Source organism: Antedon mediterranea, chromosome 2 (assembly GCF_964355755.1).
Source record: "Antedon mediterranea chromosome 2, ecAntMedi1.1, whole genome shotgun sequence".
In the NCBI taxonomy this organism is placed as follows: domain Eukaryota; kingdom Metazoa; phylum Echinodermata; class Crinoidea; order Comatulida; family Antedonidae; genus Antedon; species Antedon mediterranea.
In genome coordinates, this window is record NC_092671.1 from 14,563,223 (window position 1) to 14,579,319 (window position 16,097).

The 16,097-nt window shown below is 31.1% G+C and overlaps 3 protein-coding genes across 5 annotated transcripts; 2 read left to right on the plus strand and 1 right to left on the minus strand.

The window, feature by feature from the left end:
• The first annotated feature begins 925 nt into the window (after positions 1–925).
• On the plus strand, positions 926–4,488 carry LOC140040517 (elongation factor Ts, mitochondrial-like). Its single transcript, XM_072086516.1, has 7 exons — positions 926–994; positions 1,597–1,748; positions 2,120–2,248; positions 2,571–2,693; positions 2,919–3,066; positions 3,163–3,381; positions 3,560–4,488. Exons 1-7 carry the CDS (start codon positions 982–984, stop codon positions 3,721–3,723), a joined length of 948 nt encoding a protein of 315 aa, XP_071942617.1. The 5' UTR covers positions 926–981; the 3' UTR covers positions 3,724–4,488.
• LOC140040519 (guanylate kinase-like) lies at positions 3,934–9,771 on the minus strand. The gene is made up of 7 exons (XM_072086520.1): positions 9,369–9,771; positions 7,388–7,537; positions 7,196–7,237; positions 6,940–7,036; positions 6,296–6,434; positions 5,863–5,947; positions 3,934–5,761 (listed from the first exon to the last, which is right to left on the minus strand). The coding sequence occupies exons 1-7, from the start codon at positions 9,430–9,432 to the stop codon at positions 5,631–5,633; spliced, it is 708 nt and encodes a 235-aa protein (XP_071942621.1). The 5' UTR covers positions 9,433–9,771; the 3' UTR covers positions 3,934–5,630.
• An 88-nt stretch (positions 9,772–9,859) lies between these two features.
• LOC140040515 (beclin-1-like) lies at positions 9,860–16,045 on the plus strand. Of its 3 annotated transcripts, none has more exons than XM_072086512.1 (12): positions 9,860–9,991; positions 10,509–10,654; positions 10,921–11,032; positions 11,284–11,371; positions 11,631–11,693; positions 11,809–11,955; positions 12,198–12,322; positions 14,066–14,212; positions 14,429–14,578; positions 14,813–14,923; positions 15,176–15,322; positions 15,461–16,045. In XM_072086512.1, the coding sequence occupies exons 2-12, from the start codon at positions 10,516–10,518 to the stop codon at positions 15,561–15,563; spliced, it is 1,332 nt and encodes a 443-aa protein (XP_071942613.1). In that variant the 5' UTR covers positions 9,860–9,991; positions 10,509–10,515; the 3' UTR covers positions 15,564–16,045. The 3 variants fall into 3 exon arrangements, with proteins under 3 accessions (XP_071942613.1, XP_071942614.1, XP_071942615.1); XM_072086513.1 differs by having other exon boundaries at positions 9,866–9,991; positions 10,513–10,654; XM_072086514.1 differs by lacking the exon at positions 9,860–9,991 and adding an exon at positions 10,280–10,352.
• Positions 16,046–16,097: the final 52 nt, after the last annotated feature.

The following is a 16,097-nucleotide window of genomic DNA, read 5'->3' on the forward strand; positions in this document are numbered from 1 at the left end:
TAAATGTTTCCTATTCTTTATCGTTGTGTTTTACTCAAACCAAATTGGTTATAGTAAAACACAGTGCTAAATTGCTATGTAAATGTCATTTATCATGTTATTAAATGTTTCCTATTCTATATCATTGTGTTTTACCATAATCAAATTGGTTATAGTAAAACACAGTGCTAAATTACTATGTAAATGTCATTTATCATATTATTAAATGTTTCCTATTCTTTATCATTGTGTTTTACTCTAATCTGATTGATTATAGTAAAACACAGTGCTAAATTGCTATGTGAATGTCATTTATCATGTTATTAAATGTTTCCTATTCTTTATCATTGTGCTTTACTCTAACCAAATTGGTTATAGTAAAACACAGTGATAAATTGCTATGTAAATGTCATTTATCATATTATTAAATGTTTCTTATTCTTTATCATTGTGTTTTACTCTAACCAAATTGGTTATAGTAAAACACAGTGCTAAATTGCTATGTAAATGTAATTTATCATATTATTAAATGTTTCCTATTCTTTATCATTGTGTTTTACTCTAACCAAATTGGTTATAATTTATTTAATTTCATTTCAAAAGACATTTACCTAAATTGCTATTTAAATGTCATTTATCAAATTATTAAATGTTTCCTATTATTTATCTGGTTATATTATAGTAAAACACTGTGCTAAATTGCTATTGTATTAAGGACGAGTTCCGAGAAGATGTATTCAAAGCTACAACCAATCAGAACAGTGTTAATCAATATAGTCCATGGCTACAACCAATCAGAAACGTCCAAATCGCAATAACCCCTAGGCTAATAGAAAATATTGGTCCAAGTAGCCTTTTCAACCAGACGTTGCGAGGTTTAAAAAGTAAAACATGATTTACTCGCCAGTTTGGTATAGTTTATATACCTGTGTGCGTGCAGGGGGAAAACCGCCGCTCTTTATATTATGCAGTTTTGGTTGGCCTAAATCTAACGAAAAAAACATGATTCAAACAAGTATGTATTGATATTCTGTGCATATAAACAGATATATGAATCTTGTAATGTTATTTTTACATTTCAAATGTTCAGGCTACCTCAGCTATAACAGGCTACAGGGAACATTTTCGCCAGTGTAGCGTAGCAAAAAGCTATACAAAACAACCTTATTGCTACACATTTTGAAAATTGTGTAGCAAAAAATACAATACAAAACTATGTTTCTCGACTTAAAAATCAGTTTGATTAGCAATATTGCTAAACAAAATTTTTAAATGAAAATTTTCCCTGGGCTACGATAGTGTCTAGCCTCTAGGCCCTAGTTTAATACTGTACATCTTCATCTGTAGTTAGAGAATGTTGTTGGTAACCCATGTGTGGTCAATTCGTACTTTTATGTTGTGAGCGATTTCAATATTTGCGCAATTAGCAAATTAGATTACTAGGCCTATAAAAAATACAAATATATCATATTAATAATTGAATTGGAATGTCATTTTTTTTTGCTCTGTATGCGAGTCTCTTTCTGATATATTAAATCAGGCATATTAAATACTTTATTATGATTTATAAATAATAAGAAATATATGTATTTTCAATAATAATTGTTTTTGTTACAGAACAATTTTTACTTTTCCAACGCAGTGTTCATCTGGGAAGAATTTGTAAATCAGCAGAGAAAAGTAACTTAGCTAAACTAAGAAAGAAAACTGGTTTCACGTTTGTTAATTGTAAAAATGCTTTAAAGCAGTTCAACAATGACTTGGCAAAGGTAAAAATATATTCTACCTTTATTTAACTTTACCAACTGTACAGAACATGCTCATGAAATAGGCTGTAAACTTTCCCTAATATAATTTCTCTTTCTTTTACCCATATTTATTTGTATGTTTGTCTTGTCTTCGTCCATACTTAGTCTCTTGCGTAGTGTATGTACCATCTGTAACCCCTGTTTGTCTCTGTCTATGAACATTTGATACAAATTTTTTATAACAACTTTTTTCCTGGTGGAACCTGTCTTAAAACTTATTTGAGTTTCTCCAGATACAAGGCATTTACTATTAATTTGATTCATATTCTGTTAACATATTTTGAATTTTGCTTTGTGTAAATGAATGAATGAATGTTTTTGTTTTTTAAAAGGCTGAAGAATGGCTGTACAAGCAAGCTGAAAAGGAGGGTTGGAGTAAAGCTACTCGTTTACAAGGACGTGAAACAGCTCAGGGACTGGTAGCAATATTATGTCAAAATAACTATGCTGCTATGGTGGAGGTCTGTAAAGCTCTGTCTACACTATCAAACAAACAAAAAAATGTGATGTGCCCATATATGAACACGATGATTATATATCACTACCACATTTAGGCACATCACACTTTTTTTTGTCAAACTACTTTAATAGTGTAGACAGAGCATTACAGAGTTGCTGCAACCTAAATTATATTGGGTTGATTATTTGAGGTTGCATGCATACAGTATGTACTGTAGAGAACCAGTGTGTTATATTGAGGAAGAAATAAATAGAATTTTAGGTAAAATCATAAATCATAACAGAAACAAATATAAATTGTTATTAATTTTTCTATCATAACAGGTGAATTGTGAAACTGACTTTGTAGCCAGGAATTCTGATTTTCATACATTTGTTGGTAAAGTGGCATCCATGGCTTTAAGACAACACATAAATAAAAATGCTGAAATAAAAAAAGTTGGCAAGGTAATGTTTTTAAATTCTGATTTAAGAATTGGCATTATTGCATCACTATTTTTAGACCTCATCAATAAATTATTTAGATACTCCTGTTTTGAACTAATAACAAATTGCCCCAAGATATTAAATATTGAAGTAATTAATGTGTATATATAATGTCAGTTTGCTCTAAAAAAAAAAGTGAAGCACTAATATGCTTGAATAAATATGTTACTTTAAAATTACTTGCAGAGTGAATTGTCAGGGGATAAGTTAAATGGTTTGAAAGACAGCAACACTACATTGAAAGACATTACAGCATTAGCTATTGGGAAGATCGGTGAAAATTTAACAATAAAACGTGCAGTCTGTTTGCATGTTCCCCCTGGACATATATTGGGCAAGTACAGTTTTTGATGCAATATTTTTATACACCCCAACCCCCATAATGTATATTCAACATGCATTTCTAGTTAAAATTGTGTTTGATTTACAGGAAACTATGTTCATTCTATCGCACAAACGTCCGTCTTAAATACAAATGACTGTTCACTTGGGAAATATGGAGCACTCATAGCTGCCGAAAGCATCAAAGAACCATCTCTGAAATTGCAACCTGCTGCCATGGGCAGGAGGCTATGTCAGCACATTGTTGGCATGAAGCCACTAACGATAGGTGAATTCATACCACCTATACAGAATATACAACAGGAAGGTACGTAGAAAAGCCTGTTTTCTCAACTATAAAACTATTCCTTTTCTAAATATCTGAAAATTGTCCACTTCACTGTGGTTCGAGTTTACAGTAGTAATTAATAACTAACTTCATACATTCAGTCCTGCAGAGCACTATACTCTCAATACTTTAAAATACTTTCTTTATTCAATCATAGATAAAGAAGATGCAGAAAATGTTGAAGAAATAATTGTGACAGAACTTCTAAATCAAGAATATTTGATAGACCCATCTTTAACAGTTGGAGAATTATTATACCAAGAAGGCATCCAAGTAAATGATTTTGTTCGTTATGAATGTGGACAAAAATTAGAAGATTAAATACCTTGCTTGAAACATGGAGGCTATATATTTCCTACACGATTAAAATAAAACAGATTTCCATGTGAACAGTTGTATAGTTCAATATCTGAGCATTTGATAGTTTCAAATCTTGATAAATCACAGATTTGTAGGCCAGCCAATACATTACAAACCAATCTGTAAATTCAATTTGAATTGATGATTTGAAACATACATACTGTACATACATCAAGTGTTGACGGTGTAAACACATTTATTTAACTGTGGCTTTCCCATCACCATTTTATAAAACAATAAAAAGTGTTTAACTACACATAGAGACATTGTCTTAATAGCTGTTGCATGATTTGTTTACAATAGCATACAGCAACCATTAATAACAAAACTGTTATGAAATTGAATACAAAAATATCCAATTATGTACAGTATTGCATTTCCCAATTGGATTAAGTAGTACATCCACCTATCAGTATATTCTTTTAATACTGATCAGAACAAAAAGATACATGTGTATGTTATGTTAAAATAATGTTGGCTAATAATAATCAATTTTGGGTCATATTTTCATCAGTGAATCTGTCTTTCACACCTGCTCCTATTTATGTTCATTGTTAATGGTTGTTTTCATGACACTCCATGCAGAAATGCGCCAGTATTTTTATTTGATAGCTGCATGGTTCGTTGTGAAAACAATCTGACGCAAACCTGGACTGGAGTAGATATGATCTACCTTTTTTTTAAGCTTGAAAAAAAGACAATATTTTCTTTCTATTTTCACACACTTGGAAGTAAAACACTCAAAATATTAAAGATTATTGAAAATCGTAAATACCATTTGATCACTGGAAAATTCATTCAATGTACTATGGTCCCTATATTATGTACTATGGTCCCTATATTTTATTTACTATAGTGGTGTTTAACAATAAAAATATTCAAATATCTAAATCTTGGAACTGCATTTTTATATTGCAAGAAACTTTCTTTTAAAACAGAAACATCCAGAAATAATATACTGTGTATCAATATTCTGCAAGGTTATGATTTTGGTCACTAAACAAATATTTACGCTATTATATACAGTAATATCTGTCAACAAGAAAAAACAGTATTACTATGTGTGTAATGTTAGTGATTATACATTATAATCTATGGCCATTTATAGTTTTCTATATAACAAACATTCAGTACTAACCTTATACCAATATATATATATAAAATCAGTCCATTAACACAACTTTCTGTATCACTAAGTATAAAAATTGTCATTTTCAAAAGCATTACAAATAAACCCCTACCAAAAATATAGCAAAATGAGTTTTTGCATAAATATTCTAAATTTCTCTATATTATCAAAAAGTCGCACATAATATACGTTCGAATAAAAGAGGTATTTAAAGAGTTATTCAAAACAGCACTAAAAATAGATAGAGAAATAGTGTTAGAGCACAGGTGAACACAATACATTGATTTTCACTAGTTGCACAGTAGAAGATTTTAAAAATAAGGACTGATGATACAGTATGACAACAATACACAGTGTAGTACAGAAGTGGCACTGTGGCTTGGTGACTAACATGCTGCTTACCAATCCCACAGTCTGTGGTTCAAATCCTGTAATGGTTTCAAGATGGCGGTGCCATTGCATATAGTGTTTACAATCCATTTTGATAGCTTCACATTAATCCAAGACTATGTAGTTTTGGGCAATAGTACTAATACCATTTCTTATTAACCTTAACAAGTTTATGGTGGATTTGTAGTACACAGAAAGTGAAATTACAGAAAAACAAACTGGCTCAGTACAAAAGCACACTCAGATTTACAAAATATTTTTTGTTAGATTCAACACTGAATACTACTAGGAATGATTTTTATACAGGGATCTTTTACTATACTAATGTATTGATCATAACTATAAGTTCTTAGAGGCCGACTTTAAATCGCATGTCCCGAACACGTGCAATCTCGGTGCTTAAAACTCCCTGCAGTTTGCTGTAGGCAACATCTACATCATTGTTGACAATTTTATGCACAGAATCATTTTGCTCATTAACTGAAAACATATATTAATGATATCATTAGTTATATGATTATGAACACAAATGTTTTTCTACAAATTATCTATTATCTACTTCATTGCTATATTAAACTTACTGAATTTGAGTTCTCGCTGAGCTGTATCAAGCCTCTTCAAAATAGCTTCCTCGCTGTCTGTTTTACGCTCTCTCAATCTTTGTTCCTATTTATATATAATCAAATTACATATCATTGATTGAATTGAAATATATATTTATACTGGGTAACCTCTTCAGTCAAAGTTGGTGATCAGTGGCTGTGATGTACCGTACTAATACACCGGGGTAACCCCCTACTCGTCCCATGGAGTGAGTGAGCCTCGAACCCATGCCGATGTTATGGCTACGTAATTACGGTTCCACCGTCTTAACCGCTCGGCCACTCACTCACTCATGTATTGATTAAAACAACATAACAAAGAGTAGTAATTTACAAAAGTCATGTGGCTTCTGTTTATACATTCTATAATTAAATTCCCAGAAAACTGAAATTAACATATTCCATCACATACCAGTATCTCAAGGCTTGGTGGGACGATGAATATGTAAATAGGTTTTAAGTCCGTTTTCATGACACTCATCACACCCTGCACATCAATATCCAGTATACACATTTTTCTTTCATTTAAAACCTTGCTTACTGCTGCTTTACTATTGACAAAACAGAAAATATTTCATTCAAAAGACATTCAAATCATATTTATATTATTATATTAACACATTAGGCATAGAACAGTAATTCTAAACCTCCGGTGATATACTGAAATTTAATTCAATAATTTGAAATGATAAGATGAGGAAATCTGTGAGAATGAGAAAAAGTCACTCCAACCGAATCCGGACCTTCTGCTTGATAATGTCCTAACCAATAGTTCAAACCCGATTGGATAGCGACTCTTTAATATTCTCGGTGTGATTCAATATATATATAGTGGAATTGAACAAGCAGGTTTATTATAATAATATATTTTTGTCTGTGCACCCAGAAGGTACTGCAAGACTTCAGTTAATGCCTTGTAAGGTTGCACTCTGAAGATAGGTAAAAACTTGCTTGCATTAAAGCTCAAAATAATTTCTCTGGAATTCTGGACTGTTTGACAAAAATCCACAAACTAGTACACTAATGTATTACTGTACTAGCTTTTAGTTTAGACACCTTGTTCCATATAGGTTGCCAGAAAATTCTGCATGTTCAATAAATTCTCCTCTTCCAATAGCTGATAGCATGTCTTCTCTGGTTATAAAATGATAATCTGAGAACACATAAATATTTCTTAATTAACTATTATATTAGAAATACACAATATGCATGAAAAACAATATATTTAAATTTAATAAAGTAATGTAGCTATCACATCACAAGGAACAGTATATCTCTGTATCTGAATAATATTGTTATTAAAACAACATACCTTTTCCATCAACCTCTGAACCTCTTACTTTTCTTGTGGTATCTGATGAAAGAAAATATATCTACAATTGATTACATTTAAAACAAAATAATAAACTACAGGCCAAATGGTGTGTAACAAACAAAATAGCTTAGGGGTTAAAAGTATTGAACACATAAAAAAGTACAATTAAAAAATATTAAAGCTACTTACGACTGACTGAAAAACCAAATATATCTTTATAATCGTCCATGAGTTTTTTAATTAAAGTACTTTTGCCTGCTCCAGATGGTCCACAAAACACACAAGGAGATGGGGGATTGTTTGCCATTTTCGACACCTGACGTTTAGGTATTAATATTACTAAAAGATGAGATAATAGATTCAAGATTCTAGTTATTGCTAAAATAATAATAATAAAAAAAATAAACTTAGATAAGATAATTGTTTTTTCACTGTAGATAATGTTGTTATTTAGCATGTGTTGTATTCTTTTCCGCAACAAGAAGACAAATTTCATACAGTACTATTTTGGTTTGTATGGCAATAAAAGATCTGTATTTGTATCTGTATAACATTACATGACATTTTTGGAATAAGATCTGTATCTGTATCTGTATAACATTACATGACATTTTTGGAATAAGATCTGTATCTTATTTGTATAACATTACATGACATTTTTGGAATACCATGATTACATAATATATCCATATCAAATAAAGAAGCTTAATCTAAGAAATAAGATAACAAAAAAAAAAGATTTGAAGTTTTTTTTTTAATAATGAAATATAATTAATATCAAAATGTTAAATCATGATAACAGATTACAATAATAATTAAAGGAGATACTCTCATGATGATTACTACAATATAAAAAACACAAGAATTTACTATATTAGAATATATTATATAGAATATATTATACTAAAAAAATGTAAAGATGACAGAATAGATTCAATTTATTGCCACGTAAAATTTGTTTTCAATAATGAATAATAATATTAAAATTTTAATCATGATAACATATTACAATAATAATTAAAAGGAGAGAATACTCTCATAATGATTACTTCAACAAAACATGTGCATTTACTATATTAAGAATATTATACTAAAAAAAGTACAGTATGATCAATGCACAAGTAATTATATAGAGTGGATTTCTGAAACCTCGTTCATGATTAACAATTAATTACATAACAAGTTCACTCTCAGATAATTGTCAGTATTTGATCCATAAGTTTTACCAATCAAGCATACTGTATACGGTAGATAACTTTTCATTAAAATCAAATTAAAATTAGTTTTAATGTAATATAAAATTGCGCATACTAAACATAGCAAATTGATTGAAAGTAGACTTGCTTCATACAGAACATTAAACATCATATGAAAAGGACAATGATAATAAACAAAGTTTTTTCATGTAAACAAAAAATAAATAAAATGGTTGAAATAAAAAGACGTAGTGCTGAATGTATTATTATTTTACATTAGACGTTTACTATATTTACTGTGGATAGTAATAAAATTACAGTATGCCATATACAAAAACCAACTTAAAATATTATTATAATTTCTTAATATATTTGTAATTGAAGATTTAAATGTTTAATTATTTAATAAACATAAAATTACTAGAAATACATTATTTAACAGACATGATCAACAGATTGGCCATGTAGCGGCAACTTGTAATAAGAGGAACCCCAGCAAGAGCCGCACATCTTCCTCCTCTGTGTGTACTTGAACAATCCTACATTTTTTTGGGTATTATAATGGTAACTATAATAACGTGTATTTATAGTGATTTTTCCCAAAAAAAATATTATTATTAATTATAAAATATATAGTGATTATTTACAGTAATGATATAAATAATAACAATTAATTGTTTATATCGACTATAATTATTGGAAACAGAAGTATAAATAAATAAAGAATAAATACAAAGTTTCATTAGAAGTTTACAATCAATGGAAAAGATGAATACATATATCTCGCAAAAGTCTGTCACACTACACACACACAGCATGCAGGATACAGAGTAGCCTAGCTAGTGGTGGTGGGAATAGAATAGGGGTCAGCTAGCCTAGTGTGTGAGTAGTAAGGAAATAGTAGTAGGGTACTAGGGGCCTAGGCTTAATTAATGATAAAACACATATGAAAAGATATATTAAAATAAACATACCAGGTAATTGGTCTGAATTTCTGAGTAAATAGAAAGCTCGTAAAAACTGCTTCAACAATGACATTAAGGCTAGCCTAGCTTGTGTTTAGCTGTTCTGTTCTTCTTTCCGGCGGAGTGTAGAGTTTGTTATGTTTTTGGTTTTTGCTGTAAAAAATAGAGAGATCCATAAATCAAAGAGAGCGCCACCATTTTAATATGGACCATAATAAAATATAGTACGCCAAAAAGATATTGTGTAGTAACAGAAATAAAAACCGATAATTACATACATTATTTAGAAATATTTAAGGAATATTTATCTATCTACAATAGAACTGAATAATAAAGGAAATTAGGTCTAAGAATACAGAATTTAGAATGACATTGTAACTATACCGAACAAGCGTTCCATAGATAAGTAAGTTCTGAACTGAATGCTTGACTGAATTTGGAAAAATACACCACCCATTAGCCAATCAAATTGTATATTTTCTACCTTGCAAAAGGTGGGCCCATACGCCAAGAAAGTAAATTGTTTGCTGCTGCTGGTTCTAGCCTAGCCAAGAGGCCTAGCTTTTAGAGTGTAGAAATGACCATTTAACTTTTAATTAGCTGTTATATTTATAATTAGCTTGCTGTGAGATGTAAGTTCATTTCATTGACAAATAACCTAGCCTAATAATAATAATATTTAAGTAATAAATAGCCCTTGTTGTTGCCTATATCTATAATATGAATAGGCCTATGTGTGATGTTATGTAGGCAGGCTAGCTAGGCTAATAATATTAATTATTAAATAGATTAATAATATAGGCCTAGGCCTAACTAGTAGAGGTAGGCTAGCTAAGTGATCCCAGCCAGGGAGGGGCTAGTAATAAAGACAGAAGGTCATACACGACTCATAATATTTAATAATTTAATTTTTAATTTAATTTAACTAGGGCTAGGCCCGGGCAGGCACTTTATTTATGTTTTTTTATTCATTATAGGCCATCACATAGCCAGGTATAAAAAAATCTTTCTAGTTTTTGATTTATTACTTTGCTTTTTAAGAAACTTCTTCAACATAATAATTATTTTGTTTAAAGCCACACTTTTTAAAGCTTTAAAGAATATGCAATTTTGGTGTTATTTATAATGAAACATGGTTTTTTCAAATAGCAAGGTGATGGCACAAATTGGTGACTCGCAGCGCAGCGGAGTTGCCAGTACTCATGTTAGCTTTGTCTGCCAAAGATGCTGTGCACCTCTTAAACTTGATCCGTCTTTCAATTCATTAGATAGCCAAACATACAGTGATCTTGCTTGTAAGTGGATTTTTATGACAATTAATACAAAAATTGAGAGATTTACAAATCTTTAAGGGTTTCGATGTGTGACTTGTCTCGTAACAAATCCTCATTTCCTTGTCAATTACCGGATAAAAAACCTAACCTCCAGCTATTAGTGGATTCTAGGTAACTGTAGACACAATTTCTACAGTATCAGACCAATTCTAATAATTAAAAAATGGTGCTTAAAGAGAATTAGAATGTTAGACTTTATGATTTTAATGTGCTTTGTTTAATTTCAGCTCCACTCATACGATCATATTTTGAAAAGCCAGCAGAAACAACTTCTAGCTTTGATCAGTTTGATAGCAATAAAGATGATAATGTAGCGAGAAAAGAAATTATTACACAAAGGTAAAGCTTAGTAAGATCATTGATTACTAGAATGATCAGGTACTAGAAGTAATTTAGTTTAAACATAAGAACTTTTCACTCAAAACAAAGTACAAAAGCAACCAACATTGCAACATAATAAACTTAGTTTTTAAGCAACTCATCTTAAATATTACATCATACAATCAAAATGTGTCATCTATGCTTATATGATTATTAGTAGAAATATACAATATTCAATGAAATTTCCTAAATTCTGATTTTACTTTTAGGATGTCTTCAACAGACAGCAGTCATGAGTTTACTATTTTAGGTGAAGCTGGCAATACTCAGGTTGAAACTAGAAGCTACGCTTGTAAGGTATAAAGTCATCATAGATCAATCAATCAAATTAATAATTGTCAATTAAAAGTTTTTTATATAGCATATTAAGAGGGGTGAAATCCCACTAAAGAGATTGCCAGATTTAAACAATGTAATTTGTTTCATTTAGAGATAACATCTTGTTTTCTAAATCCAAAATAAGGGACAAACTAGATTTATATAATTGGTATGACAATGCATGAAATCTGAATTTTTACTAAACCTGTGTACTTTATAAATATTTGTTTTGTTTTAGATTTGGGGTCAGCTCTTTGACATTATGTCAGGTCATTCAGATGTTGACCACCCACTTTGTGAGGTAAGACATGCTCTTTAATTTAGTGATATAGTGGGGTAGATTTGGAGACAAATCTCCTGAATTGAATATTTGAGATCTTGACTACATGTTGATGGATATCAATATGAATTTGTAGGAATGCACAGACAGCTTATTGGATGGGCTAGATATCCAACTGAAAACAACAGAAGATGAACTGAAACACTATACTGAATCATTAGCACAGCTAAAAGAAAGTGATGGTGGAGATGTTAAAGACAGCCTTAGTGAAGAGCTAGATAAGGTAATAATCACACCCATCTATGAATATTTATGACGTTTCATTGTTTATATATTCACTTTACAAGTCATTGGTGTGACTTTGTTTACTACATCACTCAGTATCTCAGTTTATTAAGCATTCTCAAAACAGATAATTTAAAACGTTGTAATTATCTAACTAAACATTACATCTAATGCATTTGTGAAATAAATAAACCATATTTATCAGCAACAAAACTGAGTTTACTTACTATTTATTTTCAGTTGTGCTTAGAAGAGAAAAGTCTTATAGAAGAACTTGAAAGTATGGAAGCAGAAAAAGAAAAAATTAAAGCAGAAACTGAGAAACAAAAGGAAGAATTACAAAAATATGAAGATGAAGAAAAAAGGTAAAATATATAGTTAGGGTTGCTTGCATAATAGACTAAAGCAAGCATGAGCAAGTATCATGTAGTGATTAGACTAAAGCAAGCATGAGCATTATCATGTAGTGATTAGACTAAAGCAAGCATGAGCAGTATCATGTAGTGATTAGACTAAAGCAAGCATGAGCAGTATCATGTAGTGATTAGACTAACGCAAGCATGAGCAGTATCATGTAGTGATTAGACTTAACGCAAGCATGAGCAGTATCATGTAGTGATTAGACTAAAGCAAGCATGAGCAGTATCATGTAGTGATTATACTAAAGCAAGCATGAGCAGTATCATGTAGTGATTAGACTAAAGCAAGCATGAGCAGTATCATGTAGTGATTAGACTAAAGCAAGCATGAGCAGTATCATGTAGTGATTAGACTAAAGCAAGCATGAGCAGTATCATGTAGTGATTAGACTTAACGCAAGCATGAGCAATATCATGTAGTGATTAGACTAAAGCAAGCATGAGCAGTATCATGTAGTGATTAGACTAAAGCAAGCATGAGCAGTATCATGTAGTGATTAGACTAAAGCGAGCATGAGCAGTATCATGTAGTGATTAGACTAAAGCAAGCATGAGCAGTATCATGTAGTGATTAGACTAAAGCAAGCATGAGCAATATCATGTAGTGATTATACTAAAGCAAGCATGAGCAGTATCATGTAGTGATTAGACTAAAGCAAGCATGAGCAGTATCATGTAGTGATTAGACTAAAGCAAGCATGAGCAGTATCATGTAGTGATTAGACTAAAGCAAGCATGAGCAGTATCATGTAGTGATTAGACTAAAGCAAGCATGAGCAGTATCATGTAGTGATTAGACTAAAGCAAGCATGAGCAGTATCATGTAGTGATTAGACTAAAGCAAGCATGAGCAGTATCATGTAGTGATTAGACTAAAGCAAGCATGAGTAGTATCATGTAGCGATTAGACTAAAGCAAGCATGAGCAGTATCATGTAGTGATTAGACTAAAGCAAGCATGAGCAGTATCATGTAGTGATTAGACTAAAGCAAGCATGAGCAGTATCATGTAGTGATTAGACTAAAGCAAGCATGAGCAGTATCATGTAGTGATTAGACTAAAGCAAGCATGAGCAGTATCATGTAGTGATTAGACTAAAGCAAGCATGAGCAGTATCATGTAGTGATTAGACTAAAGCAAGCATGAGCAGTATCATGTAGTGATTAGACTAACGCAAGCATGAGCAGTATCATGTAGTGATTAGACTAAAGCAAGCATGAGCAGTATCATGTAGTGATTAGACTAAAGCAAGCATGAGCAGTATCATGTAGTGATTCATTACTAGACCACAGGGTAATTAATTTATGAAGCAATAGAAAGCGTCAATGTACCATCATGTACACAACTATAACACAGGGTAATTACTGAATAAATCAATCATAACAAAAATTATCAAGTAATTTGACCAATCAGATAATTAATAAGAATAACGTCTGCATTATAAAGTGCTCAATTTAGAACAAAACAATTTGTCCTTCATTGATAATTATCTGACTTGCAAGATAATTATCGTTCAATTTTTCCAGAGCGGAGTCGGTTAAACTCTGTTTCCACAGAGACTTTATCGGTTAATTATTGGTCATTTATTAGTTAATTTTTGGCTGTAGAGACACAGCCATTGACCGAATTGCCTATAGTCATTGCTTATCAGCTAAATCTATTATACATACTAATTTTTGTCACTTGTAGGTACTGGAGTGAGTATAGTGTTTATAAAAGACAGCTGTTAGAGATAGAAGATGAACAGAGAAGTGTTGATAACCAATTGAAGTATGCCCAAGCTCAACTAGACAAACTAACACGAACAAATGTGTTCAATGCTACATTCCATATCTGGTAATTATGATTTTTTTTCTAAATAAATAGTTTATAGATTTTTCTGGAAAGGGAAACAATAGAAAAGAAAAGATTTTTTTTTTTTTATTTCTAGAAATGCGCTGTTTTGACGTTTACAATATTTAAAATTTACAATAAATAATAAACTATTAACATTTTATGCATTGTTTATGTAAAAAATTAGAATAATTGGTCTTTTCTTCATTGTAATTTTAGGCATAGTGGACATTTTGGGACAATAAACAACTTCCGACTAGGGAGACTTCCCAGTGTACCAGTGGAATGGAGTGAAATCAATGCAGCGTGGGGGCAGACTGTGCTATTACTGTACTCACTTGCTAAAAAAATGCAATATGATTTCCAAAGGTATAGCATTTTTTATAGTCTAAAGCTCTGTCTACAATATCAAACTTTATGTGACAAAAAAATGTGATGTGCCCATATATAGACATGGTGATGTCATATCACTACTATATTTGGGCATATCACTACCATATTTGGGCACGTCACAATTTTTGTCAAACTAGTCAGAGTTTATAGTTGTTTTTTAAAGATTTTAAACTGTATTATGTTGAAAAACTATGTTTCACTTTTTTACAGATATCGTCTTGTACCTTATGGTAATCACTCATTTTTGGAATCCTTATCTGATAAGAATAAAGAGCTCCCTCTACATGGATCTGGTGGATTTCGATTCTTTTGGGATACAAAGTAAGTTTTCAATCATTTATACATTTTAAAACATGTGACCCAGGAGGAACAACCTTGGTTGGTCTGGCCTTCTATAGATTGAAAATAATTATCTGTGCATAAAAATCTAACATATTCAAGACCTTAGAAACCATGAAGAAACTAAATAACAAGACAGTACCTTACCCAACTAAATTTACAATGCACAAAGATTTAGAAAAACAGTCAGTATGGTATATTTGTTGTCTGAATGTACTTAATTCACTTTTGTAGGTTTGATCAGGCCATGGTAGCATTCTTAGATTGCCTTCAGCAGTTCAAAGAGGAAGTAGAGAAGGGAGATAAAGGATTCTGTCTTCCTTATCCAATGGTAAATGGCAAAATAGAAGATCCAAGTACAAAGACATCTTATTCAATTAAGTAAGTAATGTTCGTCTTATCTACCAGTATGTCTATGTAACATTTCTTGTATTTGCTTGATGTCTTCTAGTAACAATTTTTGCACACTAATGCTCTGCACATTTAATTCACCAAAGTTAATTTTATTATTTGTTGTAGGATCCAATTCAATTCTGAGGAGCATTGGACCAAAGCTCTCAAGTTTATGTTGACCAATCTGAAGTGGGCCTTAGCGTGGGTGTCTTCACAGTTCAAGAAATAAATGCAATATTTGAAACATCTAAATCATGAAATATGCACTGGATATAGGACTCAGATGTTTGATAATCAGCAGTGCTTCTCGAACTCCTTGCTCTTTAAATGTTATGAGAGTAGATCACTGTTAGGCATTTGTCATTGACAAGTTAGATATGCCTAATATAAACTTGATTGTATGTTGTTACATTATACTTATTGTAGCAATTTTTATTTTCTTTACTGTACAGTATATAATATATATTCATATTGCTGCCTGTAATCATTTGCAGTTGGCTTGAAATTCAGAGGGGGGTGGGGGGACGACTGCTTATCAATAATAACAACCATTTCCTTTACGCAAAGTGCTAGTATTTCAGTAATATAATTCTGTTTGTACTGGTTTTTTCTGGTGATATCCTATGATATCCTTTTATTTTACTTACAATATGTGATCCTGATATATCATTACCAACATATGATGGATTCTTTTATTTTATGTATATACTGCAATATTTTTCGTTTTAAAATGTATACAGTTATGTATGATTAAATCTGTACT